The 23,828-nt window shown below is 36.4% G+C and overlaps 1 protein-coding gene across 2 annotated transcripts in view; it reads right to left on the reverse strand.

The window, feature by feature from the left end:
* Positions 1–906: 906 nt before the first annotated feature.
* Itgb8 (integrin subunit beta 8) overlaps positions 907–23,828 on the reverse strand; it is an 81,889-nt gene continuing 58,967 nt past the window's right edge. For both annotated transcript variants that reach the window (XM_036205816.1, XM_036205814.1), the window contains 8 exons: positions 22,930–23,025; positions 19,458–19,547; positions 15,859–15,993; positions 13,178–13,580; positions 10,366–10,591; positions 9,263–9,369; positions 6,270–6,433; positions 907–6,177 (listed from right to left, as the gene is read on the reverse strand). In XM_036205816.1, coding sequence (XP_036061709.1) covers positions 6,055–6,177; positions 6,270–6,433; positions 9,263–9,369; positions 10,366–10,591; positions 13,178–13,580; positions 15,859–15,993; positions 19,458–19,547; positions 22,930–23,025 — 1,344 coding nt within the window. In that variant the 3' untranslated portion in view covers positions 907–6,054. The remainder of the gene's footprint in view (positions 6,178–6,269; positions 6,434–9,262; positions 9,370–10,365; positions 10,592–13,177; positions 13,581–15,858; positions 15,994–19,457; positions 19,548–22,929; positions 23,026–23,828) is intronic.

Raw genomic sequence — 23,828 nt, forward strand, 5'->3', positions numbered from 1 at the left:
AACCCCTATTGAGGCTTCGGTAATGGTCACACCACAAGGCGGGGCTGAGGGAGGAAGCTGAAGACCCAGGATTGGGAGGAGAGGTCTCTCTTGGTTCTGGGACCCTGGACTCTGAAGGTAGACCGAGCAGAGTTCTCCAGAGAACACCGCCGGACTGTGCCATACCTTTGCCAAACCCAACAACCTATCCCTTCATTTGTAAGTTACACCACATAATAAACCTCCCTTTTAACTATGTGGAGTGGCCTTAATAATTTCACCAATATGAAGGGCTAGAGATCGACTTTCTAGTAGCTTCTCTCTAAACTTTCCAATGTGTCTTCTATCTAATGGTGTGTTACACATCTCTTCAAATTATTAAGAGCTCCTTAGAGATAAAGTCTGTCTTATTTGGTGTTTAATATGTCCTCCACCTTTCTGTTTTATTCTTTCCCTTAGGTTAAACAAAAGAGACCTGCCTACAACACCTTTTAGTAAATTTCAATTGCTTAGTGGTGACATTCTAGAATGCACAATTGGATATTAGTAATGTAATGTTTGTGTCAAATGTATTCTATTTCTCATGGTAGAAATCTCTTAAAGGTAGAGACTGCCAGTTTTAAAATGAACTAATTTTTTTAATACTCTGTCATTAGGATGATCTTTCTGTTTCCATCATTAGGGATCACCTAAAGGGGCAAGGGCAGTTTAGGATGCCACAGATCTTCCTCAGTGGTTCTCATAGCTAAAAACAGTAGGTTTTAAAAATGATTTAGTGTCCTCTGTCAGTGACAGCATGTGACTATTGCCACATTTTCTCCCCTGTCAATGTTATTTCCTGAGACTTGGAGGGTTGTGAAACACAAAGAAAATAAAGCACAATTTAATATATTCTTTATGTTTTTATTAGAACTTTAAAGTTTCATTTTAAAACATAAAATTTTATATTGGTTAACACGTACATTTAGACAGAATGGTTTTATTAATTAAATGCCTTGTCATAACTATTATATGCTCTGTTAGAAAAATAAACATCTGACAACAATCTACAGTGTCAGCTTTTAATAAATACATAAAGAGAAGTTAGTAGTCAACCAATTATGTGAAGAGATTCATAGTATAGTACATAAAATTGTCATATTTATCAGTCTTCTGTATCATTTAAGGCAGTTTTACCTTTCATATAATTCAAAGCAAGAAACAACACAAAACTTGTTCATGAAAAATTTGTTTTTCTTTGAGCTATTTTATATCCAAATATTTTGATTTAAAAATACATTCTATATTAAATTTCTTTTTACAAAGGCAGTATTTGTTAAGTGAAACAAGCTAAGATTATGTTATTGATAATTTAAAAACATGACTAATCATTTCTGCAGAGATTTACAAACCTTAACAAAGTAGCTAGTACATGTAAAATAGCTTTAAAGGTATGTTAAATATACACAAAATGAATTTCTATATTAATATGTGCAAATTTATTATAATTTAGAATGAAAAATAATTTTACTCAATATTTCAATAAAAAAAAATCTATGTACCATAGTTGTCATTGTGCAGACTTGCTGTCAAAATCACATTTGTCTGTGTAAAGTCAGTAAAAGTTCTTTACACAAATCACATGATTTCCATCCTTGACCATTGCAGTGTTTTTTTTCCTTTATGCTGATGTGTTAGACAATTGTACTGAAATTGGTTGAGAAGAATAGACACCTGATTGAAAGAGTTAGCTTACAAGGATACATATTTATGCAGGAAGGTACTTCAGGTAGACACAGAGTAGTGTTATTACTCTCACATGTTTGATCAAAAGCTGCCCAGAGAGTTGAACAATTGTTTCACAAAAGTACTATATTTTAACTATGCAGTTTTATAACAGCCATCACATGGGCTGCAGAGGAAAGTTACTAAAGCCAAGGAAAACATCAAAAAGACAGAAAGGATAAGGAAAACTAAGAAGTTTGGGAGACCTGAGAGGAAATCTTTTTCACAAGACCAATTGGTTGCATTATTTATTTTTTTGCAGCTGACGTCAAGCATACAAATTGCTGTGAAATCTAACTATGATGTATTCAAAGGTTTTTTCCAGTTAACTTATTTAAAAGTGAGATGATCCTTTCAAACAATCCCTTCAGAAGGAATAAAGACTAAAGACCCTTAAATGAAAGCTCGAGAAACCTCTGATTGCATCAGTTAACAGGTTTGCTTAAATCACAGGTATTATAATAACATATAAATGGGACCCTGAAAGAGCCTTTGTAACTTGGAGACGCAAGGATTCAAGCTGACAGTCAGTTAGGTCTGTGTTGAATGGTATGTGGCTCAGTTGTATTGAACATTGGCTTTACATGTTATCACAAACAAATTCATAAACATGTATAAGGAAAGGAATTTCCCTGTACATATGAATATTTGATTAAGTTGAAGTAGTGTAGTGTTTATTCCAACACAACTTTAAACATTGCATTACAGATGACAATTTCAAGAGACATCACAATTTTGGAGATGCTAAATTGAAAAAGTGTGTGTCCTAGAATCAGCAAGACACACAGTAGGTATTCTAATGAGTTATCATAACTAATTTGCCATGCAGGGATTATGGAATATGAAAAGAGAAAACTTTAAAGGAACATTATTTCTATATTCCTTTGAAGATGTTTGCATCACATGAAATGAAATAATATTTTTAAGGTCATAAAGACATAAGGATATCTGTAAACTAACTATTAAAAGTAAACAAAGGGAATACAATTGAGTTGCTACCTTTAAGGAAACATAAATCACTAGTTGTGAAAATTTAAAATTCTTTGTTTTTAGTGGAGCTTTCTTTGTCCAAATGAGTGTTTAAATTAATAGATCTTTGGAAATGAAGAACTTAAGTACATTCTTAAACAGTTATTTTTCGCAATTAAGTTTATTGTCTTGAAGCTTATGGCCAATTTCTAGAGAAGTGTGAATGGGACAAACAGGAGCCATGAAAGGAAAGAAAAGCCATTAAGTATAATCTATTCTACCAAGTACCAGAAGAAATATAATTCAATGGAGAAAAATATTCATAATTAATCAATAATAAATGATTTCAGTGTCTCATGGATATCTGTTGACATATACAAGAATATATTCAATGGAGATTAGGTAAATATTAAAATATTTGAAATTTATTCTTTGGTCAAGTTTTGCATCTGATGTATACACAATTTTAATTTTTTGAGTTTTAAAAAATTTGTCTCTAGAGATACCTATTTTTTGTTATTTTTATAAACTAGGTTAAATTGAACATTTGGGACATAATTGGATGTTTTAGTGAATTTTTAAGTCTTTTAGAGAATGTCTATGGCTTAATAAATAGTAGAAAATACCTAAAAATTATATCAAGTGTCTATAAATACATGTGTACTGCAGTGTACAAATGTCTCAGAAGAAACAACTTGCATATGTAGTGGATGTATGGAACATTTTGAATAATTATACACCAGGGCACAAAATGCTGCCATGCCAAAAAAAAAATCATTCAAGTCATTAATTTTACTAACAATTTAAAATTCAATTAATTGCATTTACTATCAACAACTCTCAAAAGACTCTTGCCATCATATCATTTGAAAATAGTCTCTAAGTACATAAATTATTTAATCTAAGAATACCCTGTTTCCCCTTACCTGTTATTAATTCTATCTAGTCAAATATTAATTTTCATCTCACAAACAATTAAACAGAAGAACATCAATTATTCAAGTAAAATATGAACCCTACAATCTTTAAGAATTAGCTCTTTAAGTTAACAAAAAAAGAAAAAGAGGAAAAGAAACCACAAGACATTCCATGTGTTAAGTACGTATTATCACCTGGCACTGAATTCCTGGCAAGGAAGTTTGTCTTTCCTGTGACAACAATCTTGCTCCATCTTAAATTTAGTGCAAACTAGTGAGGGCCTAAAAGAGTACAAATCCTTGCTTTTCAAGGATTCTCTTTAACTTTGCTCATTCCACCTGGAAATAATCTATTGTTCATAAACACTGCTTACTTTTAAGTTGTCAGCATTTAATTAGTGGATATCTTCCTTTTTTTTGGGGGGGGGACTGCCAAGCATCCATTAATTTATATATTTATAAAAGGATACTGTATGTTATGAGCAGCAAAATATGATTTTCACACCAGATTTAGTGACTACAGTTTCCTGACACACAGTCACAGTATGCAGTATTTTGACAATGTCCATCCTTCATGGAGGCAGAAGAAATAGTTCAAGTCAGCAGTATCACCACTGCACATCTAAGGGACTTGTCATGCTTTGTGTTATATGTTATATATAGAAAATAACATATAGGCTTTCCAGGCCTCTAGGGTGCAATATCTAATGGAAGTTAGTCTTCATCAAAATGCAAATATCTAGAACTTTCAGATGCTGGGAAGCAGCAAACCTGGGAGAGACACTTCTTTAGATCCCTCTGTTGTCACAGGCAAAGCATATGCTACACGTAGGACAGCTAGAAGTTAGCATTCAAGTACCAAGCCTCTGCATGGAAACTTGAAGCTGAGTCATGCACAGCTCCAGGAGACTTGTTCTTATAGCCACTGTGTGGAGGGAAGGGCTGTACCAAAGCCTTGTCAGAAGGTGGCTAATGAGAAAAACAATAAGCTGCTTATACACAAATCCATTGACGTATCCTTTTCTACTTTGCTTTGAAATATTCTCATGAAAATACATTCAAGACTTCAAAAAAATCATGTTTTAAGTCTTGCCATGGACATTTTGCAAATCTAAGAGGTAGTGTGCTATTGTGAAATGCTGGCCTGTAATTATAAGGCAGATCTTCTCTAATACTGCCACTTCATTGCTTCTGTGTTTTTGTGAATCATTTAAATTTTCCAAGCCTCAGTTCCCTGGCTAACAAAAAGAGGGAATTAGCTTATTTCTAAGATGTTATCCTCCCTTCTCCAATTTTATGCCTTTGTTAATTCTCATGAGTCAGGTTGGGATGATTCAAAGAATGCCCTTAGACTGCACAGGGTGGGGGGGATTCATACAGCTTTCCCTTTGAAAACTGTTGATATCAACTTGGAGTAAAAATCAAGAGAGTATACTCAGAAAAGGGCACCCCACTTGAAGCAGTTCTGTAGACACCTTGTGGATTTCAGGCTACATGTTAGATTAATGAGAGTGAAACAATACATCCAGTTTGACAGGTAAGAAAGTACAAAATTCTGTATCTTCTGACAAAGAAGCTGTGGACTTAGATGACACTTTACAGTGACCCTTATTAACATTCAGCTTTAAAAACCAGTATTCTAATAAAGTGACCTTGTCATATAGATTTCTATGGCAGTAGTAATTTAGCACTTATTTAGTCCAGTCATCTATGACATTATAAACTTATTCCAGAAGGAAGAAAAAACAGAATATAAATGCAAAAAAAGAGATGTTGGAGGCAATATCCATTTTGCAAAAGTGAAGAAAACAGAAATGCACATGCACCAAACCACACAGTTTCAAAAGCAACACCCCTTAGGGTTAAGGTTTTATCTTTCACCTCCAACTGAAGTGAAATACTAACCATTATTCAGCTGGTTGTGTACATCGAGACAATGCCAGTTGATGTGGTTGACTGCTTTCAGTGACTCCTAGATGTTTTCCATCAGCAGGTTGTGTGCAAGAAACACTGCACTGTGGTAGCAACACCATGCCAACCTGTTTCACAGCACTGAGTCTGGGAAGTGCAGGGGTGACAGACAGGTACCTGTAAAGTGTAATCAGTGCTTTCCAGATGATCTACATTCTATGCTGATCTAAATAAGTTATATATTACAGTAAAGTGCTACAACACTAGTATCCAACAGTAGTTAAGACACATAGTTCTCTGAAAAGTACAGCAGCTGGGTGAGTCACATGGTTGTGAAGACACTTGCCAGTCTTCATGGCACAATCTTCAATATTTGTCTCCTCCTGTGACTTTTTATATTATACTTTTTCGAAGTAATTGTGTAAAAAAAATCCAGTTTCTAACAGTGTTGTTTTGTTTTATTATTATTATTATTATTATTATTATTATTATTATTATTTTTAAAGATCTTTCTTTAGAAGTTGCACCTGAAAGCCTCATGAGCATTTAGTTTGCTGATATCCATTTTTATTTCCTCGGGCTTTTCTCTTCGGTAGGTTACAGCTCTTGTGCAAACACTTTGTAGAATCAGTTTATCCTTGGTGGAGAAGAAATAGTAGCATTAGTGAAGAAGCTGAGCATTAGAACAGGACAGTCACATACTGACAGCTATCCTCTGAATTCACCAACCTTTTTGGAAGCAGACATTCTGTAATCTGATGCAGACTTTATCTTATTACTATTCCATTGCAATATCACCTGTCTAATGATAAGGACTTTAAGCAACCCAATCAAGAATGTGACTATGAATATGATGAAAAATATTCTCAGATAGCTTGGGCCAGATAAACATTCTGCAAGAAAGAAAACAAGTTGATGGGTTAAAAAAGTTTAGAAAAAGAAATAAAAGTTTTCTGTCAAATAAATGATGTTTATATTCCTATAAAAGAAATGGAGTTATTTACAAATCTATATTTTCAAAATAGGAGGCTGGCATTACTGTTTTCTGAAAACAGTAAACCTGTCTTTGGAGAATATCCACATATCTCTTACCTGTATGTAAGTTTCTTTACAACGCTATAGTGGTGTTCAGTAATGTTCAGCACTATGTGGAAAATATGATTAAAAAATATTGAGCAGACCCAAGCATTTAGCATGTGTTTCTCTTTGTATGCTTTCCCCTACTTTGTTGTTTAGCAGTAATGGAAAATAAAGTAAACATCTGTAGAAGCTAAACTCAGTACCACTCTAATAGGCAAATAAATATTTCCTCTAAACCCTGGTGTAGGATTTCATTTGTATTGCAAATCATGACTCTGAGAAATAAGAATGCCATATCTCAGACAATACCTAAATATCTTGTCTCATCTTTCAGTAATTAACTTTACTGATCTAGTCTGTTTGCCTGCACAAATTCATTATGTGTTCCTCTAAGAACAAATGATCACTAGCTGAAAAAAGAAAAGCTGTGTCAGGAGAGGGAGCATGCTAGACCTTTGTTTTAGCACCAAATCTCTGGCAAACTCTTACTGGAAAATTTGCAGGCTCTATGCTTGCCCAGATTCTACTTTAATCTCTGAGGAACATGGTTGCACAATAGTGGGTATTCCACAGAGCTCACAAGCTGCCCCAGATTCATAAAATCACTTCCTGGACTGAAGCATGTGTTCCTCCACCCATTCCACAGCCTTCAGGGATCTGGTCTGAATGTAGCAATTGCCTCTGAAAAAGCTCCTTGGGAGAGGACGTTCCAAGGCCACGAGCAGAGTAGCATCCAGGTATGGCTGATTTTGGCCTGAAAGTCCAATAATAACCCAGCACGCCTCTTGAACAAGGCAGTTTCAGTAATGGGGACAAGAGGTCTTTTCCAACTAGGTGGACTTAATAGAGACCATTTCTTGTGATTGGTGACAAAAGACCTTGAGGAGGTCAAAGACACACCCATTCCTACTTATTGGAATGGAAACAACAGATGCCAGTACAGCATAATGCTTCCTTGTTAAAGATTCATGGGGACAGAAAACAGAATGTGTGTCCAAAGATGGTACTATTTGATCTTCTACAACTCCCTCCAGGTTAATAACCCTCATGGCTTATGTCCTGACAGACTGAGGTCCTTTGGCTGACTTAGCCGATCCTCAGAGGGGCACGTGGCTTTATCCTACTCTTGGCTTTTTGCCTGGTGGGAGCTTAGCCAGAGAGACTGAAAGAAGACCCTGTAAGTGTGATTGAGTGGACAGATAATTGAGGTGCCTAACAAAGCCCTTTTCCTCTCCTTGCACAATAGTTGTCAAGGGGAGGGAAGCCCTGTAGCTACTGATGCATTTCAGAAATATTACTAATGTTTTAGCCAGAGGACCCTTTGAGGGTTCAAATATGCATGCATTTTCCCCATATTGTTATGGATGGTCTAACCTTTGCCCCTGGTCATGCTTTTCGCAGCTGAGGTCAGGCTGGGCCTTTTTCTAAGGAAAGTTAAGGAAATACTGTTTGCAACAACACTTAAGTCAGAGTAGTGTTTACTTAACATAATTAATGACATGTAGGGCCCTTCTTTATTAGGAGGCACTTGGCTTTCTGAAGAGATTGCTGCAGCCTCAGCTGGCAGCATATGGGACTCTTTTCTGAGCCAAATTTACTGTGGGCTAAGATAAGCATGGGTGGGAATGAAATATGAGAAACTAAGACGTGCAGTTCATTTCTACTCTGCTGTCCCTCTGAGGGCTGGCTTCTCTATTTCTTGAAATAGTAGAAGCAATGGGTGTGTTTCTGAAGATTTAACTACAAGTATAGCTTCTATGTCATGGGTAGTTCTACAGCTTAGGCCTGGGCAAAGTGGGCTTTGGGTTTTTTGGGGGGATGAGAGGAAGTACCCCAATAAACTTGTTTAAAAGTAGTTTTTGAATGTAGCTCTCACATCTTTCCTATTTACACATCACCTTTTTGTTTTTCTTTATGTTTTTCTTTTTTCTTTTTAAAATTTAATAGGCAGAGTCTCATATGGTCCAGGCTTGCCTTGAATTCCCTATGTATCTGAGACTGAACTTGATATTATGATCCTTTGGGCACCACCTTCCAAGTTCTGTCATGTACCACAGTGCCTAGTTTTATGTGATACTGGGTATTGAACTTGGGGCTTTACCCATGCCAGGCAAGTGCTCTACCAACAGATCTACACGCCCAGCCTCATGACCTTTGGAAATTAGGTATACTGCAACAGCAGATGATCACTTAAAATCTTAGGGTTTCACCTGAAACAGGAAAATGAAGTTTTGATAGATATGAGGAGGGTCATCAGCAAATTTAGGTTATGAAGAAAAACCATGGCTCCTGACCTTTTAAAGAAATTATTCTACACGGGGAACCTCTATTTTAGCTCATGGAAGTACGTCTAGGTAATTACTTTGCATACTCCTTGGTGGATGTAGGCTGCACAGAAATAGGGCTGTGAGGATGAGAAGGGAATTCTGACCACTTAGGAATTCCATCTCTGAGAGATTAAAAAAATGGATCACCAACTCAATTCAATATTGTATATAAAAAATAAGTACAGTTTTTTATATTTGTGGCATAGTAATAAAAGTTGTTTTAAAAATGTTTATAATGGAATCAATATGAAGTCACTGCTCTTTCCTTCAGGAAGTAAGTGGACTCTTCAGCCCCAGGAGCCTCCACACACTTACCTGATGCTTGGTCCGCACGATGCTGTTCCATGACAGCACAAGAGGCTTTGCATTGATCAAGTATGGCCTGAGACAGATTGTGAGAGTGCAGGCACTGCATGCAGTTCCTGTGCAGGGAATGGGAAGGATTACTACTTTAAAAAGGCAATATTTCCTGTGAGAAATAAAGTAACAAAACAATAACTAATGGACACATTTTGATTAGATCCAGTAGGAACTAACCCCATCAGCAAGGCCTGGCCGCCCAAGCTAGTAATCCCAGCTACACAAAAGGCTAAGGCAGAGCTACAGAGTAAATTCAAGGCCAGCTAGGATGAAACACTGTCTCAAAAGTAAAAAAAAAAAAAAGAAAAAAAAAGGCAGGATATGTTGCTTGATAGAGTAGTTGCTCAGCATGTGTGAAACCTGGATTCAATCCCCAGTAGCAAAAAAATAGACACCAGTATATTAAAACATTGTATTTCTAAATAATTTAAATAAATTACTATGCATATTTCTAAAATTCTTTTCTGCATTACTGATCTGAGAAAGTACATGTTTTAAAAACTTGAACAAGCAAACTGGAGGCACAGTGACATTTACACAAGTGTTCTTTGAGCAGGTTTCAGATTGATATTGGAAAAATATTTTTAGCACAAAATAGTAATGTCACTGTCATGTAACACAGGGCTTTCCATTTATGCATCCCATGAGTGCTCATAGCAACTTTAATTATTTCACAAAGGCATTGTTATTGGTTTTAATTTTAACCAGAGGCACAGAGAGTTTTAGCAATTTATTGTACATCACAAAGCTAAATGGCAAAAAGTAGGTTAGCTGGCAGCCTCTATTTTTAGAAAATTATTTTTAAAAACCAAACAAATACAGTAGAGATTTTATATAGATTTGTTCTAATTTTTCCAAAGCAACTTACTAGCCAAAGATGGGAGTTTTAGTATCCTAATTCTTAAAATTTCCCATTCAGTTTTCTAAAATCATCATCATCATCATTTTTGTATGATAGTAACTAAGGATCCAGCAACTAAGATTAAAGACGGCAGAATAAAGAACAAAAACAGCCTTCAGCAAGGATTGCTTTGTTCATGTTGGAGACAGAATCATACCAGTTTTCATTGCAGGACAGATGGCAGGTTGGGCAGTGCTCACAGAGGCGGCCAATGCTCTTGTGATCAGTGCACTCACACCGGCCACATACACAGGTGCCTCTCCCACTGCAAACTTGCCCCTTGGAATTGACACAGTGCTGTGCTAAGGCTGATGGACACTGGCACCGATCTCCTTCCCAGCCATTAAAGCACTGGCATCTGCCACCTTCACACTCCCCACGGCCTGCAACAAAATCACACCAAGATCAGGGTCACCAGTCCCACTCACTAACTTTATAAGGCCTCTTTCTTTTTAATAGAAACATGTAACAGTTTTATGAACGGAAATAGCATCTGTTTCTACTTGTTTTGACAAAGCAGCGCAAAGATCTAGGAGTGTTTGTTTTAAAAGCTGTTCTATTGTAGATAATTTTCCCCTACCAATATATTTAATATATTATGCTAACATGTATAAAGAAAGCCCCTACTTTGGTGGCTGCCCAACTTCTTAAATGTCATTGTGCTTTCAAGTTTTAAATTAAAAGTGCATAAATATAATGAAGCCATAAAGGCTGACTTGAAATCAGCAAGTAAGTCAATAGATTGGTCAATAGATTCCACAGTCTACCCTCGTCACTGTTGCTAGGTGCCCAGGAAAGTTTTGCAGGATGACCAGGCAGCCATGTTAATGCTTCTGTATATTCAAGAATGGTTAAAGATAGGTTTTCCGAGAAGCTAAAAAATAATCCCCCTTATCCTCAAAACCTTTGTGCAGGCAAGCTTCATCTGTGCTATGAGCTGTTACTAGGCAGTACAATGAGAAAGAGAAAGGGATGTGTGTGTGTGTGTGTGTGTGTGTGTGTGTGTGTGTGTGCAGACAATTTACCTGAGAAAATCTTGGCTACACATTATTAAATGGGTTTTAGACTATAGAAAGTATCCCAAATTTAATATGCCAATGTGAAATAGAAGTCTCAAAAGGAGGTACATTTTATGTTTTGTATAGTATTTCTCAAGCTTATTTGCTTATGAATCACCCTTCCTTTTCCTTTCCTCCTTTACACTTTTTTTTCTGTTTTTTTTTTTCTTCCGTTTTTTCGAGACAGGGTTTCTCTGTGTAGCTTTGCGCCTTTCCTGGAACTCACTTTGTAGACCAGGCTGGCCTCGAATTCACAAAGATCCTCCTGCCTCTGCCTCCCGAGTGCTGGGATTAAAGGCATGCACCACCACCACCCGGCCTGCCTTTACACTTTTTTTTTTTTTTATCTCTTTGTACTCCCTCTTTTCTCCCCTCCTTCCTTCCCTCTATTTTCTACCTTCTTTTCTCTCTCTCTCTCCCTTATTTTGTTGCTAAATACCTCACAAGTTAATTGTTCCATAGAACCTACTGCTGGATCAGCTCAATTTGCAACTGTGAAACAAATAAGGTCCAGGCAAACAAATGTCCACTATATCCCCTTCCCTGATGTAGCTACCTTGCTGAATCCTAGCCAATAGACCTGTGAACATGAGTTTTCATTCCCAAGGGAAAGTGGTAGGGGGAAATGCATGTCAGCCTTGTAGCTTGCACTCACACAAGCAATTCAAAGCAGATTTCAGTTGCCTCTGTGTGTGTGAGGTATGTGGTTACAATCATATAGACAGGGTCAGTATATTGACTTTTGAGATTTTCAGATTCTCATTGTATATGAAACTACTTTGAGAGACAGTTCTATTGACTGATGCCAGAAACTTCATTCTCTCCTTCCCTATAAAATATAATAGACAACTGCTGGTTTATTCTGAAGTTATCTTCTTTCCTACCCACAATTCCAGTTACAGCTGAATAAGTGTCTAGAGGACAGTGTTTTGTGTATATAATAGAATAAAAAGATGATTTGTAATAGTGTTTTTCTGTAATTTACAACAAGATTTCTCTGCCTATACAAAAATAGTTAAATTTTGTAGGTTTTGATTTTCATTTTCCAATAATTTAACACATATTTCCTTACTAACATGCACATACAAAAAGAAATCTTTATGATAAGCAAACTTACCTTTTCATGGAGAAAAAAATCAAGGAATTAAAATGACAGGTAGTTTATTTTAAAACAATGATTTGTTTTAATTTTCAAATACTGCATAGTTTTTTTTTTTTTGGGTCTGGACTTTAACCAGTAGGTGGCAGTGAACTGAGTTAGCCGAAAAAGTAATCTTGATATTTTTATCTTATCCTATTTTATTGCAAAATCTGTTCTGTGTGTGGCCAGAGGGAATCTTCTGGATGACTTAGCAGGCCAGCGCTTTCTGAAGAACGCTGTTCTTTGTCTATTCTGTTGCTGGTGGTTTTCCAAAAATAAACTGGCGAGGTTTGAATGACTGCAAACTTACAATACCATATACAATGACGTTTTAAGAATTTTCCAGTGAGTGGAATTATATTTTTATAGCTCACTTCCCCTCATCCTGACAGAAATAAAATCCTCTGAGCAAGCAGGAGGGGGACCACTTGTCGGAATGAGTCAGACCTTTATAGAAGAATACCCCCCATTCTTCTAGGAAACATGTCAGCTATCACCAGTAACTTCCTTTTCTGGTGTAAATCTTTCCCAGATCAAGGGATACATGAGATTCATATTTAATTTTAGTTTTGATTTTAAAAAAATAGTTGCTATTCTCAAGCTAAAAATATAAACATGATCTTGTCATGACCTAATTTCATAGACTATGAGGCTTTAAACTTTGATTTGGATTGAGTGGCAACATTTCATCACATCAGATTTAAGGATACACACATGTATATGTCAATATAGTTGTGATTAATTCAAACTGCCTGTGTGTATCAACTCACCAGCACACACATTTCCATGGTGATATGGACAAGAAAAATCATCCTTTTCACAGTATCTGCCATATACTCTTCCAAGCTTGGTTTTGTGACATAAACATTTTCCACAGATACAAACTCCTCGGCCACTACAGACAGGTTGATCTTCCTGCAACTTGCAAGTTTCAGAAGGAAACTGGTCTTCATCAAGATGACATTTACTGTCATCACACTGTGGACACTTGGGATCCAGGGCGGCTTCGGCACACTGTCCTTTGCGCTCTCTGCGATCTTCACACTGGCAGCTGCAGCTTCTGTGTATGTGGATTTTAGTGGTTTCATTGAAACCAATAGGTTTGATTATTGCATAGTTTTTTCCTCCTGTGACATCACAGGTTTTCATCATAACTGTTACATTGAAAAGAGCCTAAATTTCAAAGGTAAAAGGAAATATATTTACATCCTTTGATATTGATACTATATTCAGTCATAATATTTGAATCAACAATGAACATCTTAGAGACATAATATTTACAAATTGCACATGCAATCTCTTTCATATATAGGTACAAAATATCCTTTAAATTCCATTTTTACCTGATAAATTAGAATTAAAGGAAGCAACAATTGCTAATGGCCTGTAAATCACCATGTGTCCATTTGTCCTCACATGTCTGTGCCCCCTTAGATAACTGATTTCATAGAAAACTGGTGTAACAGTAATTTATTTTCTGAATTGGAAATATGGGGTCAGTGAACAATTGGTGTTAGGAAACAATGAACCAAAGTAACAGGCTTCTGCTCTTCTGGCTCAGAACCCTGAGGTGTTCCTATGGACAATATTATTTATATATATTCTATTTTCTAGAGGCCAAAGTAAAGGCCCAGAGTTGATCTTTAGCATATGTAGGTTGTCCATGAAGGAGAATATGATGATGTTACTCAGGAGAAAGAGGGTTAGGACTTATTTTCCAATTTCAAGACCTTAATACAGAATCATTCTGTTGTCACAGTGGAGAAATCATTTCAGAACTAAATAATGTACTAACAAGAATTAAGAATTTGGTTTTTTTTTCCTTCTAGAACTAGAGTTTATTTTCCTGACAGTATTTTTCCTTGTTCTCTAATTCCTTGTTTTTCCATAACATGATTGATTTAATATCTATATTTTCTGACTCCCCATCTTCACATTCTTTGGCAAATCAGAAAATTTATACACATAAACAGGCATATATATATATATATATGTATATATATACATGTAATATATCTGACATTCATATCAATAATTAAATTCTAACATTAAAATAATGTATTCTGGGCTTTTCAGTAGGAATTTATGTAGCATGAAATGAAAGACCTATACTTAGGCTTTCATGTACAAGGTATTTGAGTTGGATTTATCACATAAAAATCAGTGCAGTTGGTGTTGGTTTGTACTTAAATCATTTCTACCTCTAAGACTTTTAAGGATTCACAGATGTGTAAAATGATGTGGTCACTAATAGCTACTATGACTAGTAGAATGAAATTGCTCCCAGGAGTCAAACTGTTTATACAACTTAGTTGAAGGTGATATAATCAAAGATAGAAAAACATGTAAGAAGAAGGTCAATCATTGCTATAAATTTGAGAGTCATGAAAGACTGTTTTTAAGCAGTTAGCTTAGTGTTACATTGCTACAAAAACTTTTAAGAAATCAAATGTGTATTATTTAAAATAGTGTATGATGTCTTTTGAACAATATACAAGGAATAATTATAGAGGAAACTACAGAATTAGAAGCTTTTGATAATTAATTAAAGATACATGGCTTGTGGGCACAGTCACACTACCCACAGTTTGTAATGTTCTCACAAGGAAAAATTTATTCTAACTAAAGAGGAAAAAGTGTTCCTTTTGACTTAATCTTAGAACTTTAGGACTTTGAAAACTCCTCCTTCCCAACACAAGATGGAATTAAAGTAATAAAGTTACAGAACATTAGAGTCATAGGGAAGAAAGATTTGAAATTTTCTCACCTAGCTCATTTCAGATATAATAAGTGATGTTGGAGAGGTGACACCTCACAGCCCCAGGACCCTGCTGAAAGCATAATCTGCATGCTATGTTCTGCTGTGGCAGTTCTTGGAGAATCACTTTGTTATCTAGTCCTGTCTCTTGATAATGCTGGAACCTGGAGTTCTCCTCTTGGCATCCCAACCCTTTCTAGTTATAATATAAATGATGTCATCCCTCTGATTTGACTACTTTTAACAAATTTCTTTATCTCATTCTTGAGGCCATCACAAAGTGAAAGATTTTGGAATTCTTAGTTTTTAATCACTGTCCCATTCTTTCCTATGGCTACTTTCAATTTCACACTCTGAGAATGAGCAGATTTGAAATTAAAAATACTTTGTCATTAGTATAACTACAAATACTGCTTGCTTGAAAGGATGTGTTTTCCTCATTAGACCAATTGTGCCACAAAATGCCTTACTACTAATATTTAATAAGTACTTAACACAATACATATTTGTGTTTACTTGAAAATTTGAGAAAATAGTCATTAAGAAGAAAATTTGAGAAGAGACAAGGCTACTTTAAAGTTGAAACAAAACTCTTGTAGTTAGTAGTACATTTTTTTTATAGTAGTTTGATTTTTTTCGTGAAAAAGTACACCAAACAATTTATCTTAAACAAGAAAAACAGACCACACATACTTCATCATTGTTTGTCAAATTTCCACATCCAATTGTGCCTGGCTTTCTGGCCCCATCCGGACAGATGGCAGTGATGTTAAAATAGACACCATGTACCTGGTTTTCCATCTGCACTTTTACTTCTGAAATGAGTTTCTGCAGAAACATTGGTTTTAATTACATACTGCAGTATAGCAACAAAGCAGACTCATGCATTATATCATTCTAGATTTAATATTTAACTTAATCAAAGTCTAGCTCTGAAAAAAGATAAAATGGTGCTTCCTCATAACAACCCAATTATATTTAAAACATGTAAGAAATATTGAAAGATCAATTGTATTTAAATGGCTTGATTTTCTACACATCTATGATTACACATTTTAATCACTTATATAAATATCTCTTATCCAGTACTGAAATGATAATCTCTCAAAATCATACTGCTGATATTTAATGATGAAATTTAAAGAAACATCTTCATAACAACTGAATTTTGACAGTTTACAGCAGGAAACATAGTTTTGACAAAATAAACTTGAATTTCAAATGCTTTTGATTTTCATGAAAAGCTAGTGTTTTATAAATATAAAGATGAAACGTATAGTTTTGTGGGGGTGGCATTTCTAAACTGTGGCTATGTACAGGAACCACCAGGCAAACACTATCATCAAGGTTCTCTAAGAAGGGCTTAGGGTTTTATCAAGTCTCCATGCTTGCCTGCATCTGTAATGTTTTTTCCAAGCCTTAATTCTAAAGCAAGACTTCTTAGGGGGCATAAAACCATGCATGCATTTACACCATCATTCATAGGCTCATTCAGGAAACATCCACTGCATGATGCCATGTATTGGGCACACACTAACATCTTCCATCATAATCTTTCAGCTCCAAAGGATACAGCTATTTTAAATATATTCTTTAGATATGCATGCATTTTAGTCACATAAATCTGAGCCTGGCACATGCAAAAATCCTGAATTTATACTTGCAAACAAAAAATAACAGAAATGTGAAATAGGCAGCTATGCAAGGAAAATGAGTTGTAGCATGTGGAAAAAACACTTCCAGTAGCTTCTAATTCTTTAGTTAAGTAATTTTTACTTCATCAACGTATCTTTGATAAGGAGATAGGTACCCACTGATGAATAATTGATCATGGAATACTGATAACATATCCTCTAAAGAAGATGCTTTCTTCAAGTTTATGAATATCATTTGTGTAGACAAGACTACTTTAGACACACACACCCCCACACACATAATTTTCCTCTCACCAAGAGCTCATATACTGCAATCCCAAATAATTCTGGCAAACTAGGAGAAACTTTTAATGGTGTAAAATGATGTGGATATGTATTGATTGTCAGGGCAGAACACACCTCCCAATGTAGCACACTCAGCATGCCATGCCTGCTGTTCCTCTTAGAGCTTAAACCACTTGGGTTAATGTCTTTGAAGTATTGTATGAAGACAAATTTCTGCAATATTTTCCATCCTTGTGCTTTGGAAATCAAGGTTCTGGTAAAGGACAGATTCTATTTCATATCTAGGAGGTGTTGGGAGAGAGACTATTTTTTCTGATGTAAATACTTTAATGAATTTTGAATTGTTTCTGTTGGGCTTTGAAAACAAATGAAATTCTCAAAGAATTTTAAAGATATACCCACATAAAAATTAATAATCTTAAGGAGATTAGTTTAGCCAAAGACAGTTTTTGTTGAGTTCACTAATATTCTTTGACCACAAGGTGATACAGAACCACAGTGGGCTAAGGTAGTCACACATCTGCACAAGGCAAAGAATGTAAGGCCAAACAGTGCTGTCTGCTTTTACTGTTTGAGCCAGTGTCTCACTCCTAGCTTCCTGTCTCATTTTTCATAAGTCTGACACAAAGGTTTAAAAATGCTAAATGTGGTGGTATGTGCTTACAATCTTGGGATTCAGTAGGAGGCTGAGGCAGCAGAATTAGGAGTATAAGGCTATTCTGGGCTTTCCAAACAAACAGAAAAGGCAGAAAAGAAACCAATTTATATATTTTGGGATAATATAATGGAGGCACACTCTAGTAATTGAAAGGACTAAATGCAAAACTCCCTTTTCATTTGGATGACTCTTAAGAACAAGCTACTGATAGGAATGATATGTTCTACTTTTCTTGATACAAAATTCTATAGATCCAACATTAAAAAAATGTGTATGAATGTTTTGCCTGCATGTATATAAGTGTGTGCAGTGCTGATGAAGGCCAGAAAGGGGTGATGGATCTCCTGGAACTGTAGTTAGAAACTGTCGTAAGCCACCATGTGGGTGTTGGGAACTGAACCTCCATCCTTCATAAGAGTAGCAAGTGTTCTTAACCACCAAGCCGTCTCTTCAGCGCTAGTATCTAACATTTTTTTATACTAGTGAGAGATGTAATTCAAGATATCCATGTTCATTTCATTCTATGCAGTTTTCAGACATTTAAAAAAAATCCTCAGCAAAAACAAACCTAGCAAGCTTTATTTTCTTTAAAGAATAATATGTTTAAACAGTTTCTTTATTTTCAGCCCTGTCTACTTCCCGCCTCCCTGCTTTCAACCCAAGTTGCAAGCAGGTGCTGCCTGAAGACAATTAACACAGCAGCCTGAGGTTTTTCACAGCTCTGTGGCTCTCTCAACACTTTAATTCTACATGTCAGGCAAGCAGGCAGGCAGAAAATCTGGGGAAGTGAGACTTCATAACTGACCCATAAATCCATGGAAGAATAAAGCACGGTTTTTGACACCCTACTAAAAAATCAAAGAAAGGAAGATCAGCAGGCCGTATCAATATCACACAGTGGAAGCAGCTGAGGCACCAGTGACACCTGGGATTTCATCCTGATGCCTCTGCTTATTGACTGTGTGAACTATGGCTAATTTGCTTACTTCTTTGTTCCTACAAATATACAATAGTACTACCAATTGCTGCCTGAAAGGTCAGATGTGTGGCTTAAGTGAAGTCATGTATAGAAAGTGCCGGACATGAAAAGAAAAGTCAGTATTAGCACATTTTAATAGAGCTTTTTAAATGCAGGAATGATCCAGTTTGAGAGACCAGATGTTCCCTTAAAATATCATGAATGATGACAATACACAACCAATGATCCAAGAGAACAATTGGGAAAGGAAACTTTGGCCTAACTGTTTTGATAAAAGTGATAATTGACTGAACACTACAATGACTGGTCAAGGAGACCCTTACTAAGCCTTCTTAGTAATCTCTATATCCTAGAGTTCATTCACCCCCTGCAGATTGTTTTTTTAAAATAACATCATGGTGGTTTTGTTTTATTACTAAACTTATGATGTAGGAAACTATTCAGATTTTTGTGACAAGCTGGTGACTCACTGAATTTTCAATTCTGAAAGAAACTTGGATGCTGGACCAGTTTTGGTTTACTTGTCCATGGGACAAATGAGGCACAGAGAACAGATATCATTGTTGGTTTGTGGCCCATCCAGGGCTAACCCTAGCTAAGTCCTACATTCTTCCTGTCACTCCTTGCAAGATGCAACAGTATTGCTTTGAACCTTGCCACAAAAATGGTAGTAAAAGTTGACTTGGAGAAAATTGTATAGGACGTATATACATACCTTGTAGGCTTCTATTACTAAATTGTTGAGATTTGCAGCTTTGGATTCTATCTCACCAGCAATGGCACCAGGCAAAAGGGGCAGAAGATCCTGTAAAACATATGAGTCACAGGTACATAATATGACAGTAGCATGGAAACAGTGGATAATCAAGACATTAAACGTATTGTAGCTATCTGGAAGGCAAGCCATTATATGAATGAAAAAATGACAAAAACCACAAGGAAGCTAAGAGAGTTGCCAATCCAGAGAACCTAGAAGCATCAGTGTGTGTGGTCTGTGTGTAAATGAGTATGTATGTATACACTGAATTACATGACCTCAAATCCAATTAAAGTTAGCTCAGCATTTCCTAAACTTTTTTTTTTTTTTTTTTGGTTTTTCGAGACAGGGTTTCTCTGTGTAGCTTTGTGCCTTTCCTGGAACTCACTCTGTAGCCCAGACTGGCCTCGAACTCACAGAGATCTGCCTGCCTCTGCCTCCTGAGTGCTGGGATTAAAGGCGTGAGCCACCACCGCCCGGCTCCTAAACTATTTTTAACATGAAAAGTGTTTTGAGGGCAAATAAACTGATAAAGTTATATGGTTGTTTTCTCCCCTTAGAGATTCAAAATGCACATTTGCAAATTTTTCAGAATAGGCCTGCAATTTGCAAATACTTTAATAATTAAAATTGACATTTCCAGTTCTCTTTAAGTTACTAAACTCTGTTCCCATGTGACATAGATCAGTGTTTATTTATTAAGAATATTGTTCTGTGGAATGACACTTTGGGACATGCTGGGCTGGATGGAAGGTGATAGTTAAGGTGTGAGCTTCATGGAGCTGGTGAGTAAGACTAGGAGGAGGGACACCAGCAAACATTTCCATCTGGAGAACATTGTCATGGACTATTTCCCTGAGAAAGTGACTTAAAAGTTTTGTCCGCAGGATAAGTGAGAGCTAAGCAAGTAAGGGAGAGTGACTTCAATGGGGTAGAAGCAGAGTAAGAACCAGGGCACCCAGGAAAGGCACAGCCTGAAGAGTATATGTGCACAAACAATTAGAAGCATAGTGAAAGGACAGGTGCAAGGCAGAAAACAGTGGAGGGAATGAGGTCAGAGAGATGGAGAGAAGCCATATTTTCCTGTGTCCTATGAGAGACTTCGCTGTTGAAAGCAAAGGATGATTTCAATAGAACATTTTGCTATAGAGAGTATTGTGGATATCTTCTAGGTAACCAGGTAGAGAATGGGCTGGGAGATAGCTCCTAGTGCCATTTTAACCCAGAGAAACATAGTTTATAAAAATGACACCTGTGAGAGTACCGACAGTAGGGTATTGAACTCTGAGCAGAGCTTGTCAGGCTTGGAGATTCTTACTTTGCATATAATTCAGTTAGTAATAAACCTGATTTTCTATTTTATCATTCAGTGGCAGATTTACAAAGGGAAGGATGAACCCTGGGGTCAATACCACATGAAGAAACAATAAGCATAGAGAAGCAAGAGGCAAAAGACACAAAAAGCTGAATAGAATTTAAAGGTCAGCTGTTAACCTTAAATGTTAAGACCCCAAGGTTTGAGTCATTAGGAAACCAGGCAAGCTTTTAACCTCTCTAAATGTTTACTCATCTTAAAACTAGCATGTTCATAATACTCACCTTGTTACGTGTAGCTAAGAGGACTGGAAGAATGGCTATTTCTAAACTCAGTGTCTGAAAGTTGGCAGGTACTCAGCAAACAGAAGCTGTTTGTGCCATTATTCTAGTGGTTTGCACCATTCAGTTTGGGTCAGAACTAACTCATGCGAATGTTGATTTGCTATTATTTCAAAAGATGATTACATGGTATGATTATATATTTGGGGAGTCAAGGAATTAAAGTTTCATCATAAATTTCAAACAGCACAAGTGATATACTTAAAACTGCATGATAGTACTGTTATTAGGTATGAGGTAAACTTGTGAAGGAAACACTAGCTTTGTGGAAGATGGAAATGAGCTTCAGAATTTTTTTTAAGTCAAAAGAAAATGTGGCTGCTCAAAGGGTTCAAAATAAATAAATAATTAAATAAGTAAGTAAGTAAGTAAGTAAGTAAGTAAGTAAGTAAGTAAATAAATAGATAAATAAATAAAGGCAAAGCAGATGGGCCACTGCAGAAGGTTTAGAGAGTAGAAGGAAGAAACAAAAATTGTAAAGGAGATGAAGGCTGAATGAAGAGAGGACAATTGAGGTTATTATGTTCTCCTGCAAACAAGTAGCAGAATATGCTGGAAGAGACACTCTAAGAAGGCTGTGAGAGACAGCAGTGCCACAGGCACAGCACACTTCTCTTCTGGGAGCTACACAACACTTCCAGATTGGCACTGATGCACAATGTTTGCTTTGCTTGTGAGTCTCACATACACTGAAGGGTTCTGGGAACCACAGAGGTTATTTTTATGTACAAAGTATTGGTTGGCTTAGCCATTTCCATGACTTCTGTTGGCTCTTTGCTTCATAATCTAGATCAAAGCTAGGTTTGTTGGTTCTGTTGAAAAATCAGTGCATCTACAATACAATTACACCCAGGGCTCCTGGAAAATCATGGAAGAAGGGGCAGAAAGATTGGAAGGAAGGAGGACCAGGATGCCTGTTTCAGATGCTTGTTTCACATGACTGTGAAGCTTCACCCACTCAACAATATGGCTGCCTCAACAAGACCTCCATAATGATGATACTAGTCAACATACCAACATGGATGGGAGCATTTTCACAAGGCCCTACCCTTAGATGAAAAGCTACAGGCAAACAGAAAGAGGGAAAATCACTCTTCTCTAGGGAGGAGTCCCTGACAGGTCTTAGTAAATTAGCTAACCCCAAGTCAGACCTGAACACATGTACATAAAAGCAACACTAAAACAGCAGGATATATATTATGTATATATGCATATATTTGTATATTTAGCAATAATAAGATGTTATTAATTTGAAGAAGAGTTGAGGGGCATGTGAGGAGTTGAAGGAAAAGGAGGGGGTAGAAATGATGTAAATATAGTGATTATATATGAAGTTCTCCAAAAAATTAATAAAGAGCAGACAGCTGTTATTCTCTAGCCTTAGGCTATTTTAAGGACATGGCCATGAACCATGGTACAAGCAGGACTTCAGACATGAAAGGGACAGAGTTGGAATATGAAATAATTCTCATCTGATGGAAGTTTCCCATTATTGTTATATTTAGTACCAGCTTAGTTGTCAGGCTGTGCCCTTGTGTATTGAGTATAATTTTCATACAGCTTTCACTGCCCACATGTCATGGTCCTAGAGTGTCACAGACTTAGAATTTGCACCTAAATGCTAACATAAGATACTGTAAAGTTCACCTTGAGACATTATTAAATTTACATAGTATATCAGAATTCCAGAACCCCCATCCCTGCTTCTGAAAACAGCCTCAATTCAACCACCAATCCAAGCATTTTAACTTGGATGTTGCAGGCATGAACATACCTTGTACCAATGAAACTGCTTTCCTTGAACTGCAAAAATGACATTTATGTTGTTGTCTATTAACTTTTCAGAAAGTTGGCCTAGTGACGGATGTTCCTGTAATGGATAATGAAACAAAAAGGGAGTGAAGTTCAGCAGCTCAGCCTCACACTTTCAGAATGGAGAAACCAAGTGCCTTAGAATAACAGTGAGTCTACTTGGTTATGGCAGTCAAGGAACATGTAAACTCTTTGCAAATGCAACACCAATATCAATGAAGTCAGAATGTCTTGCAAGCAGAGCTCCATCAAAGTCTACTACTCAGAAAAGTAAAGAAGGTCAAATTCACACAATAAAGTGAGGATCGAACCTTGTTAGGTTTATGTGTACTGAAAATGATATAACTGAGAGATAGCATAATACTCAGAAGTGGAGACATGCCAGTGACAGTGCATTCTGAGGTAGAACTCAGCAAGTTGTGAAGTGCAAAACAATTTAAAAAATATATATTTGTTTATACATATCCAGTATATATGCATGTATACATCTTTGCACACATTTGTGTGTATATGTGTGTGCATGCAAACATTTGACTTGTGACATAGCATACTCTTTAGATGTAGAAAATCCCATGGCTTTCATTTGGATAACAGAAGCCTTCAGTTCTATCCTCTAACATTTGCATGAGTTCCACCTTCTACAGGTGCTGGGTAATTAGAAAGATGGCACTATTACATTCAATTAGAAAGATGCACATGAATTATGAACCAAAGGCTGTGGAGCCCCCAGCTGGATCAGGCCTTCTGGATAAGTGAGACAGTTGAATAGCTTGAACTGTTTGGGAGGCATCTAGGCTGTGGGACCGGGACCTGTCCTTAATGCATGAACTGGCTGTTTGGAACCTTGGGCTTACATAGGGA

This window comes from Onychomys torridus, chromosome 14 (assembly GCF_903995425.1).
Source record: "Onychomys torridus chromosome 14, mOncTor1.1, whole genome shotgun sequence".
In the NCBI taxonomy this organism is placed as follows: Eukaryota; Metazoa; Chordata; class Mammalia; order Rodentia; family Cricetidae; genus Onychomys; species Onychomys torridus.